General features: G+C 38.8%; 1 protein-coding gene across 17 annotated transcripts in view; it reads left to right on the top strand.

The window, feature by feature from the left end:
- RALGAPA1 (Ral GTPase activating protein catalytic subunit alpha 1) overlaps nucleotides 1-19,262 on the top strand; it is a 208,115-nt gene that overhangs the window by 160,702 nt on the left and 28,151 nt on the right. For 10 of the 17 annotated variants that reach the window (XR_013544636.1, XM_078392390.1, XM_078392386.1 and 7 more), the window contains 4 exons: nucleotides 144-215; nucleotides 2,228-2,351; nucleotides 3,215-3,370; nucleotides 11,932-12,090. Coding sequence is in view for 15 of the 17 variants with exons in the window: in XM_078392390.1 (XP_078248516.1) it covers nucleotides 144-215; nucleotides 2,228-2,351; nucleotides 3,215-3,370; nucleotides 11,932-12,090 (511 nt within the window). In the remaining 2 variants the exon portion in view is untranslated. Of the gene's footprint in view, nucleotides 1-143; nucleotides 216-2,212; nucleotides 2,352-3,214; nucleotides 3,371-11,931; nucleotides 12,091-19,262 lie in introns of all 17 variants that reach the window. The other 7 variants (XR_012082600.2, XM_072986374.2, XM_072986375.2 and 4 more) reach the window with 1 other exon arrangement.

The following is a 19,262-nucleotide window of genomic DNA, read 5'->3' as shown; positions in this document are numbered from 1 at the left end:
TCTATTCATCTTTGATACAGAAAGGTCTTACAAAAGGCAAGAAAACTGTAGGAGATTGCATGAATGGAATTGAAAATGTGTTGTGCTGTCCTACATCTGTCATTGCAAAGTAATGAAAACATTTGTTGAATTTCCTTATTTAGGAGAAGCTTTCATCTCCTGAAAAAAAATGAGAAGCTACTTCGAGAACTTAAAAATTTGGATTCAAGACAATGGCAAGTATTCTCATAATGAGTTAATCATTTTATTTTGGAAATGCTTTTGTAAGTAATGCCTTACTGAAAGCAAAGAGGTTTCAATCAAGTGTTTCAATCTGGCCAAGTTATTTTAAATTCACTGAAATTTATCTCTAAGTAATTGACCACATTGACGTCACAATGAATCAGAACTCTGAGAAATTCTGGTTTATAGTGAATGAGCCAGTATGCTGGTAAGTGCTGATCACCTGCTCCTACTTAACTCTCTTGTAAGTGGGAGCAGCTAAACAAACACTGACCTACCATATACTTACCTTTAAATATGAATTGACAACTGGGCTTTAGTGGAAAGACCAGTCAATATCCCCAGTTTGTGCATTAAAATAAACAGTAGGTGGATAATGTGTTTATCACTACCTGCTTAGAAGAGTGGCAGTTGAGCTAAGCCAGCATTCCCCTTGATCTTGGTTCCCCTTGACAATTTGTCCAGTCATGTCCAACTCTAGGGCGCGGTGCTCATCCCTGTTTCAAAGCCGTAGAGCCAGCATTTGTCTGATGACAGTTTCCATGGTCAAATGGCCAGCGCGACTAGACACGGAACGCTGTTACCTTCCCACCGTGGTGGTACCTATTTATCTACTTGCATTTTTACATGCTTTCAAACTGCTAGGTTTACAGGAGCTGGGAGAAATGACGGGAGCTCTCTCTGTTGCGCGGATTCAATCTTGTGACTGCTGGTCTTCCGACCTTGCAGCACAGAGGCTTCTGTGGTTTAACCCACAGCGCCCCTACGTCCCTTCTTGATCTTGATATGATTGTATCCACATCCAGCCACTCTCATATGACCGAAAGGCTAATGTGTGTAGCTCAACAGTTATTTTCAATTCAATTCAATTTATTGGTCATCTTAAGACATACATATGTTAAAAAGAGTTAACAGTGGTTGGTTTCTTAGTTCAGTCATTGCTTAAGACAATAGTGCTTTCAAAAGAATAATGTTTTGAGGCTCTCTGAGAGGAATTTATTTGAGGATTTTTTGTGTGTGTGTTTTTGACCTCCTGAACCAAATCTGTCTGCACCCAAGTGATGCACTTCTATTTTGATTCTAAAATAGATTATGCCAGCCAGAATGTTTGACACCAGTTCTTTATCAGCATCCATGTATCACACAATTATTCTGTTTAACCAGTTAAAATGATGTTTTGAGAGTCAGCTAATATAAGACGTATGATTTATCCCAAAGGATTTAGAAACCTAAATTGAAAAATTACAAAATGGCATCAAATTGAAATTTATGACGGGCAACAATTCAAAATATGTACAAATATGTTATGAAATGAAATCTGTTGTCAGGTATTAAATGACAGATGGCTTGGTGTAAAAATCAACCTTCTGTGGAACCAGCTGTTGAAAAAATAGGATTTTAAAAATCTAAAATGGCTGCTCAAATAACTTTAGCTGCCGCCTTTCAATTAAAAGCAGTGTCATGCTAGTGGACAACAGTTAGTATGAGGGAAATTGCATTCCTTCCTCCTAGAATTGTCTGTGCCATTTGAAAATTAGCTCTATCAGCTTTCCCATTTTCTCCAGAGTAAGTTTTGGGGATATACATGGTGTACTGCAGCAGTTAGGCATACCCTCCCCCACTCCAAGTTCCCCAGATCCCTCACATATCCATAGATGAAAAGAGATCCAGAGCATATCCAGATGAAACAACTTCTTGGATTTTGATTTTGGCTTTAGAACCAAAGTTAAAGGTTCTAAAGCCAAGGTCAGAGAGATTTGAATGTGGCAAATCAAAAATAAATAACGATCAAGAACACAACATCTCTTGTAAAAAGCCTCAAAAGTTAATAAATCTACTTTAATATTAGCACATTGTTTCGTATAATGTGGTCAAGTAGAGACTATTATTCAGAATCGTTAATATTTTTAAAAATATCTAAAAATTTATGGAAGTCATTTTGACAGCCACTTCACCAGTGATTTCAGAGAGTATTATTATGTAATTGCAGTCCTGTGTCTTACAGCCGAGAGACGCACAAAATTGCAGTATTTTATGTCGCTGAGGGGCAAGAGGACAAACACTCCATTCTTACTAATACTGGAGGAAGCCAAGCCTACGAGGATTTTGTAGCAGGCCTTGGTTGGGAGGTATCTTTTTAGAAATATTACTTTTTATTAATTAATTTCCGATTTTAGGATTACACTTTTATAATGACCTTTTGCCATAATAACAACAATTCCTGAGGAATTCATACTGGAAACTGGTGAAAAGGAACCTTATATCTTTCAAGCCAAACCTTTTGAGATTTCTCTTTGTCTGGAAGTTGCATTGTGCCTTTTTCATGGTTTGGCTGTAGAACTTGTTGGACAACGGAGAACTGAGATTCTCATCACCCACCTGAGTTTGAGTTCTTCCTTATCAATATCAGCTCAGTAATTGATGTACAAGGAAAATACATGAGTATTCACTTTTTTCTAAAACATCCCGATTTTGTTTATAATTTCTGGTTTATTTCACTTAATGCAAAGCCAGAGTTAATAAGGACCAGCTTTTTCAACATCCAGTTTTTTCTCTTCTCTGTATATTAGCTATACTAACCTGGAGCCATACATGTGTGGCTGCTATAGATATATCAGTGTAAGAACTTTTATTTAGCAGCAAGACAGTCGTATATATTTAACACCTTTAACATAAGAGATTGTTGTAGCCACTACTGCCTAATAACTACCATTACACTATACCTAATTTTGTCCCCCCACAGGAACTCTCATTCTTCCCGTTTATGACTGTCATATTAAATACTGTTGTGCTGATTTTGGGATACACCTATGCTATATGGTTTTGGCTGGCTTTTTCATTTAATTGGGATACTTAGGTTTTATAGCTTAACCATGTAGTAACAAAGTACCCATTCAGATCTGAGTGTTTCATATGGTTTTGCTATTGCAATAAAGTACTTTTCTTAGACACCCATGCTTAGTTAAAACTACTACACTTTTTCTAATACTAGGTGAATCTTACAAACCATTGTGGTTTTATGGGAGGGCTGCAAAAAAACAAGAGCACTGGATTAACCACTCCATATTTTGCTACCTCTACTGTGGAAGTAATGTTTCACGTATCAACCAGAATGCCTTCTGAATCTGATGACTCCTTAACGAAAAAGGTAAGTGTTCGGAAATAACTTAACCCTAGGGGCCAGTAAGTCCAGGGAGTGCAGGATAAATAATTTCTTCAAAGGTTATTGAGGATTTGATCTCTTTGTACTTTATATTGCAGTGCATGTTTTGGTTCTTTTGTTACTCATTAAAAAACAGCCCTGTTACAGAGGTTAAATGTCAACCCCTAAAATGTTGCAGTTGTATGTTGCAGAATCTGTTTTCTCTTTGCTTTCTCCATTCATGCTTGCATACACATACATAAGTATATCCTTTCCTTTACACAAGAATTCTTAATGTAAATATATTTTCATCCTTCCTGCAAATATAATGTCATACACCAGAGTGTACCGTCTCCCAAGACACCTCTTTGCCACCATGGTGCCTCTTGCATTTAACCAAATTTAGCCGCCATCTCTGCACTGTTCTGAGCACTAAACCGTTACTAAACCAATCAGTCTATTGTAGTGGCAAGTAATATATACAGAGAATAGATATAAATAAAAATCCACATTTTAGAACACTTGCCAGCATAGGGCCAGCCACTGGTAATGTTCTAGACTTCTAAAAGTATTACAGAACTTTTCCCAAACTACAGTGGACCCTTGACTTACAGACGGCTTGACTTACAGACTTTTTGAGTTACAGACTTCTCTGGCCTCAAAATTTAGGTTTGACTTGCAGCCTGAGAATTGACTTACAGACCAGAAAAAAACCAAAATGGAACAAAAACGGCCTGTTACGGGATTAATCGGTTTTCAATGCACTGTAGGTCAATGGAGACTTGACCTACAGACTTTTTGACCTGCAGCCACTGTTCCAATACGGATTAATTCCGTAAGTCAAGGGTCCACTGTATTCTCTTGTTCTCTCCCCCCCCCCCCAATTTCCTAAGATTTCTTAAACCTGGAAAATTCATAATTTTAGAGAAGTTTTCTCTTAGGGTAACAAAATATACATTCTTCTTGCTTAATAGTCATATGTAAAATACATGACCCTGTTTGCTGTTTGCACGTAAGATCAGCAGATACAGTTCCTTAAAAATACTGAACAATGTTTCACACCACTGGTATTTTTTCAAAGTTTAATAAATTCCACATTACTGATAATAAGTTGAGACCTGGAACATTGTCCTGTAACAAATGAACAGTTGGCTGTCATTGGAGTGTGCCCCTTCTGTTCCGTATCTTTGGATGTGTTAATCCATTCAACAGACACATTAATGAGTACTGGCTGAAGTGTAATATTAGAAAAAGTGAGGCCAGTTGACCTCAGTGTGACGTTTAATACTTGTAATTGGATTATATTGCCAGCAGTTAGTTTAGAGAAATAGCTATGCCTCTGGCAAGCTTTAGTTATTGATGACTCTTTTTCTGTGTTCAGATTATGTATTACTGTTCAACAGACTTAGTGCTGTAAAAAAATGTAGTAGTATCTTGAAAATTTCTGTCAGCCTGCTAAATATTTTTAGCTATTCAATATTGCTTTCTCCAATCCAGGTGTCTCAGTGGTATTGTTTGGAAGACTGCTTCTACAGCACAGGCTGAAGTTGGCTTATTTCAGCAAAGCATAGTTAAAATGAGCCACAGTTTGTTCAGGTTCAGATGACACAGCAAACTGCTGTTAATTTTTATATGCTTGATCTGTGCCATCTGTTTGTAGTGGTAATTTATAGGTTGCTTTTTATGCTTTAATCTTTATTTTTTGTTTTGTATTATATTTGTTGTGACCCCCAGAGTAGTGCCTAAAGTAAAAGAAATAAAATAAATATATAATCCAAAACGAAGAGAAGTTTAAATCATTGTCTTTGCAGCCATGTAAGCCTCTGTGCAACTTGTTCTTATAATGCTGAACTGTATTTTAGCATTATGTTTGAAGCAGCCCTGTATGTGTTTCTAAATAAGTCATTAATTCCTTGTGAGCGGGCTATTGTAAAGGGCATCATGTTTCTTGATTTAACCAGCCCTTTACTCTGTCTGCTAGAATTTGTGTTGATTATTTTCATAACATACAACAATGTTATTTTACAAAATAAGTTTTTCTTTCTGCTTTCCCTCCTTTTTTTGAAAAAAAGTAACTCGGTACTGCCAGTCATTATTTTAAAAGTGCTATGTTACCAATATGCTACTTTTCAATTATATTTTAAATACATTTAAAAATATGAAAACAGCCATTACAGTAGGAAAAGTGATGATATTATCAGTTGTTGCATTATTTTTCAAAATACATTGCTGCCACCTCATTACCCCAAAAAGTAAGATGCTATAAATAGCATTATTACTTATCAAGGGTTGCTTCCAAACTCTGGTAATTAACACATTTTTCAGCTAATCTATAAGTAGTAACACATCCATATGTTTGTTTGTGAAACTTGACATCTATTTATAGCTGGAACACAAACAACTAAAGTGCAACTAAAGAGTCTGGTGTGCTTAATCCTCTTTGAAATAAAGGAAACTTAAGTACAGTACAGGCATTTGGGAAGTTAGGTTTCATTCATTTTAGTGGAATATTGATCTTACTGATCTCTTGATTATGCTCCTTGATGCACTACCAACATAATCAGACAAACACATTTAAACAAGAGAAAATTCATCTTTGGTTTTGAAAGTTCTGAGATGCCATTAGGTAGAATACAAATAAAATAGGACCTTGCAAACTTTGGTCTTCGAATAGGGATTTTAACTTTATTTTTTTCACCCTTTCCATTCTTCTTGTCCTTTTCATTAATTGGAAGCAAAAAGCAAAAGATAATATAATAATTTATTACAGTCAATGTCCAGGAAGATAAAAATATGACACCATCTATGAACCCTCTGGCTCTTTTGCGACATTAAAGTTAAAAAGATGTTCTGAGTTAGCCAACAGAACATATATTTATTGAAAGATATAAAAGCGTTTAGAACATCACATCAGTCACATGATATAGGATGAGATTAGAAGAAACATATAACCATCAGTATGCCACCCCAACTCTCTTAAAAAATATGTTAAACAAATCATCTCTAACCGGGGGGAGCACTCAAAGACCTTATGTGATCAGAAGACTGTGGCAAGCTATTGTGGCAGCTTGGTATTTGGCCACTTTACTACTAATGTAAGAAACCTTATCAGAGAGCAGCAAAAGAATATACATTTTGTTGGCTCTCCCTGGAAATTTTTGAAGAATAGGGTAGAGAAGATCCTTGCAGAGATCGCAATAGAAATGACAGTAGAAGAGGACATGCCCCACTGTTTCTCCTTCACCACCATTGTAAGGACATAAACAATCAGAATAGAGTATGCCTTGAAATCTCCCTTCCAGGAGCTTAGAAGGCAGCACATTAAGTCTGGCTGAGGTAAAAGCTCTTGTAGATTTAGGTGGTGTTATACTGGTCATATATGTGGGAAGTATAAAGGCGTTGGTTTTTACAACACTAGATTTGTCCATTGAACCTAAATGTTCTTGAAGAGTGTCCTTGGCTGCCAGATGGGCGGTATATAAATCAAATAAATAAATTAAATAAATAGTTCTGTGTCCCAGATCCTTTGCTTGATAGCTGATTTAGCATTGGCATAACCCATCACTATAAAAGTATTTGGGGAAAGACCAATTAGCAGAGCTTCATTTGTCAGGTGACACTTCCATTCTGATTGGAAGGTGTCAGAAAGAGTCAGTGGTGGCAAACCTTGTGGGAAGAAGATAAGCTTTAGCCGGTGATTGAACATATAGACCTTGGAATGCACTCTGATGGAGAGTAAACCTGCCTCTAGGCGTAGAGCTACATTTGGGACACAAGGAGGCACTGCCAGTATAGCTCTCAGAAATATGAAGTAGACAAACTCAAAGGAGTGCAGATTGGAATATGCAAATAATTGGGAACCGTACAGCATTTGTGTGATTACTTTAGCCTTAAATACTTTGACCACCGATGGAACATGTTGCCCCCCTTTATTGTTAAAAAAATCTAATTAATGCAGTAGCATTTTTGTGCATTCATTGCTGTGTGCTTTATGTGGGAGAACCAGGATCCAGAGGAATGAAAGACTGTCTCTAAATACTTGTAACTTGACATCTTCTCTATGAGATTCCTGTTGAAAAGGCCAAAAATTTATATGACATGAAGAGAAGCCAAAGTATTTCAGCTTCACTGCTATCAAGCAATAAAGTATTTTATTCTTAATCAGAAGTGACAAATTACATATCACAGACCTAACATTACAGCCATGTATTTTTTTTATTAGCTCAGATGTAATGCTATTCTATTAAAATGATTCTTTTAAGATCAGGACGTAGACAGGGGTTTGAGATTAGCTGTAAAGACTGAGTCAGAAGTTGCATAAAGTAAAAAAAAGTCAAGCAGGCTATATGGCAATCAAAGGATACAGAAAATAACATCAAAGTGCAACAAGATAATGTCAGTCAGGCACATTATGACTGGAACAAGAATCCTCCTTGGGCCTTTTCTCCTATCAAGTATCCAGTTGCCAGGCTAGATGGGCAATCAATCCAGAATCTGAAGTTATTTCATATTCCATATGAGTAATACAGTGTGCTATGCAGTATTTCACCAAAGCAGCTGAATACAGATCTAAAGATTGTTGAGTCGCATCCCATCTTAACATACTCAAGAAATTCAGCTGCAGTTTAACACCAGTATGTGACTCTTTCCTAATTCAGGTGTAGTATTTGCATTTGCTACATAGATATTCATGCTACATAGGTGCCCTTAATCTTAGTGGAGGGACTGCTTCAGTGAGGCAGGCCCTTCCTTCACACTGTGATCAATTGTTCATCAGCAGGCTATGACTCAAGAAGCAGGGACTTCCAGATCACAAAGACTAGGGCAGCCTATATGGGAGAGTTCTGTGCTATTGGGTTTTTCAGCCAACATATCACTTCCAAATTATGGCAGCCATAGTTGAGTTCCTGACATGTGTTAGATGTCTAAACTATCGGTACTATTGCAACACCATAGAGTTTGTATGGATGAGTCAAAATTTGAAACGAGATCTTTGGAATCCTAGTCTAACACTCTGCCCACTACATTACAGTGGTTCTCTGTATATCAGGCCTTATAGATCATCAACCCCCTGAATTTGGCTCTGTAGTTAATTGGCAACCTGTCTGAAACTTTCAGTATAAGGAGTTGCTTGTGTGCGGTGGAAAGCTGAACATGTTGATCATGAGTTTTTTTAATGTCGTTATGCCCAAAGGTAAATGATAATATCTTAGATGTATAATTAAATAAAATTTCTTCCTGTTGATCTGTTCACTGCACAGAATAGAGTTTTAACACAGCTGTTAAAGGCCAAATAATTTAATAAAGTCTGGATGGGAAAAATATTTTTAAACATATTTTAATAACCAAATGAATGTCGCTTATTCTATATGAAGTGGAGAAATAAAGAATTGTTGCTTATGTTTTCTCAATTTAAAAGAAGTTTGCTTATATTTTTAGTCTTTAATACTATAGTAAAAACAACAACCAACAGTGTTGTAACAGCATGATTATATCAAGTAATTTAAAAGTCACAATTATTATTCAAGATCATGGGTCACGTTTTTTGCTACATTCCCCTCCTCTTTATTAAATCTTGAAACAGCACAAAAGAAATGTGTCTTTTCAAGCTACCATAATGTATTGGTTACACAACACTAAATGAGGAATTGAAATTATTTTAAAAGGTTTGTGACTATGTTGATTTTTATAGAAATAAAATTAAAATGGTATTAATCTTTAAAATTGATTTTAAGTCCTATAATTCATCAATAAGCCTATAATTTAACTACAGAAACCAGACATTATCACATGTGTATATATTAGTTCATTATTAACCATGAATTTGTTGCAAGTGTGGGCTGTGGCCTCAGAAACAATTCTGTGTATGTTAAAAAGTATTCCTTCTCTGCTTCCTTTGAATAAAAGACTCCTATTTTATATCACAACTGGTCTGAGAAGTTGTCTTAAGTATCAAAAGCAATTTGCAATGAGGCATGCCAGTTGCTTTTTATGCAGCACAAACATGCACAGCTTGGTTTTGCTTGCAGTTCCAGTCCTCAGCAGCCTTCATTATTTAACCAACCTTGATTTTTGATCTTTATTTTCTTTATCACCATTTCAACTGTCAGAGTCCTTTTTCTCCCCCTGCCAAATCATATCCCAAATGTGTTGTACTTGATAGAGTGACAGACTAGGACCCAGGAGACCTCAGTTTGAATTCCCACTCAGCCATGGAAACTCACTGGGGGTGTAGAAGTGGTAAAACCACTCTGCAAATATTTCACTGACCTTGAAAGCCCTATTAGGGTTGCTATAAATCAGTTCCGACTTGACAGCATGTTACAACACAAGGAAATCACTAGAGCACTTTTCTTTAGTCAGTTACCCAGTTTAAAAAAACAATTTTGCATGTTAGTAGAGGATAGGGTTGCTAAAGGGAACTGAATGACAAAAGCAGCACACTGTTGATCAGTGGTTCTTAACCTTTGTTACTCAGATGTTTTTGAACTGCAACTCCCAGAAACCTCAGCCAGCACAGTTGGTGGTGAAGGCTTCTGGGAGTTGTAGTCCAAAACTCCTGAGTAACCCAAGGTTAAGAACCAGTGCTGTAGATCATATGCACATTGCTGGATCATGGCCTTCAGGGAGTTTTAATGCCTTTTCTCATCCTTTAGATCAGTAGTCACATTACTGATACTTCTGGCAAGAGTTCAAGGGTTAATGTAATGGATAAATAAAAGGAACTTTCTGTAAAGTGAGCCCTGTATTATTTCAGTTGTCTTCTTTTTCTAAAACTAACTTATTTAATTTTTTAAAAGTAAATACTTGAATTCTTCCTGCCAGCATGCTTTGCTTTTACTATCGTTTATTACTTCAATTACACTTGGTATCACTTAGAACAATCGGCCATTTGGAAGTCTCAGTGTAGCCTGCAGCTTAGTATTAGCTCTGACTGGTATTGTAACATGTACAGCATATGACATTAATGTATAAAAATTAGATTTGATCGTCCCTTCTGGTTATATTTACTTCACATTTCTTTTGTATTCAGTTAACATAAACTTATTAGGAAAGCTGACACATGGTGATGGCTATAACAGTAAGAATGTTTCAAAGTATTCCAATTTTTTAAAATGAAATTTCAGATATCTCTGCTTTTCCAGTTTGCTGGTTTGGTCAGTGTTCAGCTAGAAACTGTAATCCAGTTCTGTAACTGAAGAAAAGGTTTAAATAATATTTGTGTTTTTATATGACCATTCTACTTGTCAATAACCACAGGCCGGGCCTTTATAATATTAGCAACTCTTCCTGAAGGGATATTATAGATTGTGGGGGGGAAATAAGGGGAATTGGAATTAATCCTATTTTGTTCTGTGGTGTTTTGTTTCCAAGGTCTGCTTGGTCAAGGATGTTGTTTGCATTCTGCTGAATTTTAACAATTTATGTTTGATGCTGGTTTATTATTATTAGGCCAGTAGCCTAGTAACCATCTTCCCTACACATGAAATACTTCAGCATCTGAGCGTCTTGTAAAAATGGTGTGTTTTTAGTGTTTTGTTTTTGTTCCTAGTCTTGTTGTTGCGTAAATACAACACCAAGGTTGAAATAGATAATAATTCTGAATACAGTATTTTATTTCTGTTCAGCAGTGTCTTTCCACCACTTGTACATACTCTCTGACTAGAGAATTTTGGGAATCTTGTAGGTTTCCAGAGATTATTTGAAGAATAATATCACCAGAAAGAAGGGGCAAGTAATGTGAGGTCTAGGTCTAACACCCAGTGGGAGCAGAAAGAGAAAACATTGAATGTTTCAAAAAGATTTTGTGGGAAGTGGAATACAAATTAATAGGTAGAAGTGTTTAAGTACGGTAACTGTTAAATAAAGAATGCAAAAACATCCCTCCAGAAAGACATTTTAGTTTTATCAGATGCAAATACATTTCATAAAATATACTGACAGATTTTTTAAAATCCATGCAAAATGCATATTATATTTCCTTACATACTAGACTTGTTTCCACTATACAAACATATATAAGAGACTTAGTATTTCAGAAACATGCTCTTTATTAGCCCATGTTATGTAAATACTGAAAGCTGACAAGTCATCAAGAACAGCCAAAACTGAATCAATAGTACTTTTAGCAGGAAAATTTGTGGGGTTGAAAGTACTCTGTTCAGTGTGACACAAATGTTATTTGTGGAAGCAGCTGGTTTTTAAATACTCTAGTATAGAAAAGAGCTATTGGATACTTTAATTTGGCTATTTGCAGGTTTCTTCTACAGACCATGAATAGTAAAGCTCTTGAATATCAATAAATACCTTAGGTCCTAAATCTAGCCAAAATTGGGATGGGGTGAGGAACTGGATTTTGCACAACTGGTCACCTATCAGCAGAAAGGGAGACTTTTCAACAAGATGGCATATAAGCCCCTACTACCCATACAGAAAGCTCTCCATATGTAAATGTCCAAACAGTGGTGTTCCAAAGCTGGTAGAGGGGAATCTCTTAGCACCATCATCACAGGAATTCTTTGCAGGATATTCCATTACATATAAATATGTTACTTCTCTGGTTTCAGCTAAGACACTTGGGAAATGATGAAGTTCACATTGTCTGGTCAGAGCATACTCGAGACTACAGAAGAGGAATAATTCCTACAGAATTTGGAGATGTCCTCATTGTTATATATCCAATGAAGAATTTCATGTTCAGTATCCAGATAATGAAAAAGCCTGAGGTAATTTTTTATTTTCTCTTCATGGTCAAGTTCTGAGATGTCTTAAGAACTGCTTTAGTAGGCAAATCAATTAAATAAGGCATAACTAATTCTTATTTTTACAAATAACATGTTTATTTTAGTAGCGCAATTTGATATTGGCATTAATGTCGTTTTTTTGGGAATAAATTAGGCAGGTGGTGAGGGAGGTAAAATTGACTGATGCAGTAAAACATAGGAAGGAAAGATTGCTTCTCTCACACACCTTTTATTTATTTGCTTTGATAGAGGAAAATACACTTTCTGGTTTATTCTTGAATTGGGTGCATAAATAATATATGTTCAGCTCCATATCACATCTACTATGCCTATGTGCCATCTCATCACTTCTGTGCTTTCTGTTTTTCATCTGAATTACATTTTAGCATGTAAAATCTGAATGGAAATCAAATGGACAACAGAAGTGAAATTTGCTTCACTTTTTTCCTCCTAGATGTTCAACAGGGTCTTGTTTTAGACAAACTACTGTCCCAAAGAGGACAGGTCTGCACCTTGCCCTAGGGCTGATAGACATATCGAATGAGGAGGGTAAATACAAATAGTAGAGGGATTTCTTATAATTACAGCAAAGCTCAGGTTGTGATCAGACATCAAGAAACAGTCGTATCTGATTATACTGGAAAGGGTCACTTTGCTGCGAGTGCTCTTCCTTAAAGCTGCCTTTCGGCTAGAATCACTTCAGCCCTCCCACCCCCACTCCCACCCCCCAAAAAGGTAGTTCTGATGTTAGTCCAAAAAGATCCAGCATGGCACAGATCAGGTCCAGTATGGAGTGCTAGTGCCCATATGTAGTGTAGTCAGTGGGAAATAGCTCTCACTGGACTATGCCACCAGTAGTCAAAAATGTAAACTATTTCCCCATCTGACTACAGCCTCATTTAAAGTTTGCTGCATCAAACAGTAGTTTGCATGGCTATTACAAATTAATGTTTCTTCAGTATTAATTATTCTTTTATATGCTGTTTGTATATCAGGTGTTTACAAGTCCAGAAAACCAAAATCATTAAGAATTCAGAGAGCATTTTCAGGTGGTTAAAATAAGCATTCGTAGATCCAAGAAGAGAGTATTTGAAACTAATCTAGCTCATACTTCAAATACAGTGGCCAAGTTGGGCCACATTTCTTGGTTTATGAATAATTTAGTAGCCAGGAATAAAGATCAGGACTATACAGCTCCCCTTACTTTGCTCTCGCTTCCTCATTTTATTGATGCAGCAATCTGGTTAACCCAATTCCTTAATTCAGATGCAACAGTGATATGTAATTTAAGTTAATCAGGGCTGATGGGACAACAAAAGGAGGGAATGAGAAGATGGGCAGCAGAGTGTGTAGGTTTCCCAGTGAGAATGGCTGATGGTTGGATTCCAAAAAGATCTCCTCTATGGAGAATTAGTACAGGGAAATCGCCCCAGAGGGTGATACCACAGCTGCGATACAAGGATATCTGCAAGCGGGATCTGAAGGCCTTAGGAACAAACCTCAACAGATGGGAAACCTTGACGTCTGAGTGTTCAGCCTGGAGGCAGGCAGTGCATCATGGTCTCTCCCAATTTGAAGAGACATTTGTCCGGCAGGCAGAGGCAAAGAGTCAGTCCCGAAACCAGCAAAATCAGGGAGCTGGACAGGGGACAGATTGTATTTGTCTTCAGTGCGGAAGGGATTGTCACTCTCGAATTGGCCTTCTCAACAACACTAGACGCTGTTCCAAGTCCTCCATATAGAGCACATTACCATAGTCTCTTGAGACTGAAGGATGCCTACTATACTATATGTCAAGTTGATAAACTATGGTTTAGCAAACACGAAATGTATGTCTGAAGTTGGCTGGTATGTGTATGTATATCAAGATGTGGAGAGGAAGTGCTGAAAAAGTAAAGGAATATAAAATGCTAGAATAATTGCATCCATCCATCCAGTTTAGAGCCTCGTGGCGCAGTGGTTAAACTGCTGTACTTCAGCCAAAAGTGTGCTCACGACCCGAGGTTCAATCCCAGGTAGCCAGCTCAAGGTTGACTCAGCTGTCTATCCTTCTGAGGTTGGTAAAATGAGTACCCAGCTCGCTGGAGATGCAATGTGTAGCCTGCATAATTAACTTGTAAACTGCCCAGAGAGTGCTTAAAGCGCTGTAGGGTGGTATATTAGCAGCACACTTTGCTTTGCTTTATCAGCATTCCTCTTACCAGCTATAGCCCTAATTCTGTTAAGTGTAGGCTAGACCTTCCCACACCAATTTGCTTGCTGTTATCAAGATTCTCATGTATAATTAGATGCACTGCTAAGAGGATCTCTGGCTGGAGATCATATCTGTTTGTTGAGATTTTGGGTGCAGTGCCTGTTGGAGATTGAGACCCTTGCATTCAGTACACAGTAGATAGTTCAAGCTGGAGGATAATAGCACAATCATCCAAATAGGTACCGTCCAAGCCTCTATATGGATCAAAATCTTTATAGTTAACAAATACTGGTGTATGTTTGTTACATTTTTTCTATATTTTAATCATGGAACCATGTCCTAACAAGGATTTTGATTACTTGTTCATCCAATACATGGTAAGAGTGGTATAATGACTATATGAATGTGAACTGTGAACAGTCCCAATCATATCCATTTAGTCAATTTGCCCCCTTCTTCTTCATAGTCTCTGTGAATCACACACATGGCTTCTTTTCTGTGCATGCATGAAGCTCCCTTGGAACATTCCATTAGATTGATTTCCTACACTGCACATACTCACAGTGAATTGTCGGCTGCCTTTCAGCTATTGCTGAGGAACCATTCGTATCCATTCTTTTTTAAAAAAAACATTATAATATTCCTACCTGTCTTCTTTCTGCCCTTTGTCACGAGTTTTTCCTTGAAAAAAGATGAAAGTACATTACTATTAAATGTTCAGTGGCCTTCCTGCCTGTTATGGCCCTATTAAGAAGTGTGTCACTTGCGTTAACAAGATTCCCCTTACAGACAGACACTGAAAGTGCTTTTACTATTTAGGTGAGGGGCATCAAACAGTTTTGGCCAAATTTAATAAAGTGGCTATAAAAAACAGCCAATCCTAATTTAAATTTTATTTGTGGGAGAAATCACTGCAAGCCATTGATAGCACCTCCAAAGAAACTACAGTGGTACCTCGTTAGACGATGACCTCGTAAAACGACGAATCCGCATGACGACGAGGTTTTGCAATCGCTATAGCAATTCGCAAAATAGTGATTCCAATGGGGGATTTTCGTTGGACGATGATTTGGTCCGTGCTTCGTGGACAGTTTGTTCGCAAGACGACGATTTTTACAGCTGATCGGCGGCTTCGCAAAATGGCTTCCCTGTGCTTTCAGGACCCATGCTTCACAGGACAGCCATTTTAACAGCTGATCGGCGCTCGCAAAATGGCTTCCCTATGGGCGATCTTCGCAGGACGACAATGTATTTTCCCCATTGGAACACATTAAATGGGTTTCAATGCATTCCAATGGGAAAACGGTTTTCACATGACGATGATTTCGCTAAACAGCTATTTCTATGGAACGGATTATCATCGTCATGCGGGGCACCACTGAACAACCTATTTAGCCTTACTATATGCAAAACCTCTGGTTTCTGTCCTCCCATGATCCATATCCCTCTGACCTTTTCTTCTCACAGCAACATTCCATCTTTAGTGCTACATTAGACAACCTGGCACTCCTTTACCAATGACAACTGACTCCTGACCATAGTCGAGCGTGGCTGTGCAGTAGCGTTTACTTCCCTCCTGCATATAGGTCTCATTGGGCCCAAAGCACCATCTCAAGTTACAGAGGACAAAATAGCTACAGCCCTCCAAAAACATGCCATCCAAATGGTCCTCTTAGAGTTGCACTGAATTCTATTCCTGCTGCTTCACAGTGCCCAAGAAGTACAGTGGCTTGAGACCTATCCTGGATCTAAAGGATGTAAACTTATACAAAGAGATTCAGAATGGTGACATTACAGACAATACTACTGTTGCAAAAAATTACAGTGGTGCCTTGACTTACGAACTTAATCCATATTGTAATGTCGTTCATAAGTCAAAATGTTCCTAAATCAAAGCACCATTTCCCATTGAAATGCATGGGAACAGGATTAATCCATTCCAGCATTTTAAAAAAAATACCAAAAATAAAACACTGCAAGCCCCTGGGGCTGCAGAAAACAAAACAAATTAAACATAAGCATAATCCCACCAGCCCAATCCCACCCTGCAGAAGTCACCTAAAACAGTTTTAAAATGCAAAAAAGCAGCACCTTACATCACCACGAAGCCTCCTCTAAAGCCTCCTGGCCATGCTCAGCCACCCGGGCTCCACTTGACTGGGCGAGCGCTGCTGCCCGGAGGGAAGGCTGGGGCTGTGGAGGAGCAGGAGGTGGCCAGCGGGCGGGTGAGCGCTTCCTGGCCGGGCGAGCGCTGCTGCCCGGAGGGAAGGCTGGGGCTCCGAAGGAGCAGGAAGCGCTCGCCCACCAGCCACCTCCTGCCGGCCACCACCTGCTCCTCCGCAGCCCCAGCCTTCCCCCGGGCAGCAGTGCTGCTCTCTTCCTGGCCAGACTCCGGGAGGTAGAACCCTGCTGGGAAGCAAGCAGTGCAGACGGACCCAATTCCCGGAATAAGAGACCAGCTGGGAAGCGTCCTCGCCTCCCAGCTGGACCACCACCACCACCACCACATCCCTTTCCTGAACTGTTGGGGCGAAAGAGCTACAAAGAAGCAGCCTCTTTGCTACCAATGGTTAGTGTTTTTTTTTATTTCCTGCCCCTTTCCCCTGCCTTTTTTTTGTTCATAGGTCAAAGCTCAGACCGTAAGTCAAAGCAAAATTTTGTGGCTGGAGCTGTCCGTAAGTCAAATTGTTTGTAGGTCAGGGCGTTCATAAGTCAAGACACCACTGTACAGTTTGAACACCTTAGTAGGCCAATTACAGTTACCTACAAGGTGTGACTTATTTAATTATTTATTCTGCAGAATAAAGGAGTACAAATGAGTTAATACCCAAACAATGTGTCTCAGAGTTTACTAATGTGCACTAGTAATTATATACCCTACTAGTCACATATCACTGACTGTATCTGCATTCCACATCTGGTTGGTACAGCTGGCTTCTGTCCTCTTTCTTATGTTTAGGCTTCTCTAGCTTTGCTGTCTTATCTGTAACCTTTCCCATGTCACCCCCTTCTTGTTTTCCTTAATTATTTTAACAACACATTCAACCAGTAGTTTCCTTATGTGACTAAAAGTCAGGGGTTCTTAACATCTAATATGGTGAGCCAATACAATATTGTACTACTTAAATACTAAGCATGGCTTAACATAAGCATGATTTAAAATAAATTCCTTAACTCTACCACTTCTCAAAAAAGGAAGGCGGTTTGCTGTGATAGACCTCAAGGATGCTTATTTGCACATCACCATCTGGTTAGAACATTGCTGTTTCTTCCATTTTTCTCTAGACAACAAGATCTAATAGTTTAAAGCATTCCCTTTCAGGGTCCTTGGTATAACTGCATTCCCAGACATAGACAGGCTGATTGTGACAGATTCAAAGAGCAAAGCACAGAGGGACATTGCCTTCAACTTACATCTGCTTGCAGATCTCAGTAGATTTAGAGCAGTCACGTGTACAATTGGAATGGACTGTACATTATATTGGAGTAGCTTTGAACTTCATAACTGCAAGGGCTTACCTGCGCCAAACGTCTACATCTGACAGAGTGGTTTAAGACCAATGTTTCAGTAACGGCACATATGGCCCAAGAGTTGCTTGGCCTCATGGCATCAAAAGCAGCAGTCATTTCACATGCCCAGTTAAGAATGAGGCCACTCCAAGTATGGTACCTGGCGTCTTTCAACATTCAGAGAGAGAGCAACTCAAAGAAGCTGTCACTGAAGAATTAGCAGACCAACTTTCATGGTGGATAAATGTCTCAAATCTGACCATGGTCCATTCTTTCAAATATCCTCATTGCAAGATCCAAGTTACAACCAACACCAGCTTAATGGGCAGCGAACTAATTGTAAGCAAAAAAAATTCATGCCCTTTGGTCCATGATGAAAAGCACCTTCATATTAACAAACTAGAAGTGTTGGCTGTCATAAAGGCCTTCAGAGCATTTGAGACCATGATAAGGAGCAAAGTAGTACAAATGGCTACAATTAACATGCCGATGTACTAAGTAAACAAGCAGGGCAGAATACATTCCATGACTCTTCTGTTCTTAGCTATTCATTATGGGAATGCTGCATTCAATGCCACATCTTTCCAATGGCTGTACACATAATGGGGAAGATAATCTAAGCAGAAAAAAACTGAGACACACGAGTGGGAATTGGCCCAGAATACCATCAAAGATGTGGTCTTTGGAGTCGCCCAAAAGTGGATGTATTTGCAACCAAAGAAAACAGGAAGTGCAAGAAATACTGCTTGTGGGCAGGTTGAGGAAAGCATCCTCTAGGGCAGGGGTCCCCAACCCTCGGTCCGTGACCCAGCAGCGGTCCCAGCCTAGGCAGGACCGGGCCATGGACATAGATCTCCTACCCCCCACGAGCGCTCCCTCCGCAAGCCTTACACACACACACACACACACACACACACACGTGCACGAGCGCGACACGTCCCCACGTGAGCATGCCACACACACCCAACTGGTCCACAGTTGGGAAAAGCTTGGGGACCACCGGTCTAGGAGATGTGTTCATCACCCATAGTTGCAGACTCTTCTCTGTTCTCTTCAGTCCCCCTGCTTCACAAAGTGGTAGTAAAGCTCCAACAAGAGAGATCCAACACTTATTGCCCCTTGGTAGTGTCGTCAGTCCTGGTTTGTAATGATGAGATTTATGGCAACATGCATTTACTGATCACTCCAGAGTTGATCATTCAGAGCAAGGGGAGGGTTTGTCACCCAGATCTGACCAGATTGAAACTGACCAAATAGAAAATCTCCAACAGTGACCAGATAGAACTACGTATAGATGGAAAAGTTTTGCCAAATCTCATGAGGTGCCTCATCTTCCAAGCTACATTACACTCTGTGCTACTTTTCTTGCATTCAGAAGAGCAAAGTTTTGTCACTGAATGTGTCTCTCTCAGCAACAGTAGCACGTCAGCCCCAAGATCCCTTGCATATC

Source organism: Pogona vitticeps, chromosome 1, assembly GCF_051106095.1.
Source record: "Pogona vitticeps strain Pit_001003342236 chromosome 1, PviZW2.1, whole genome shotgun sequence".
Classification (NCBI taxonomy): domain Eukaryota; kingdom Metazoa; phylum Chordata; class Lepidosauria; order Squamata; family Agamidae; genus Pogona; species Pogona vitticeps.
This window is presented reverse-complemented; position numbering and strand designations above follow the sequence as displayed.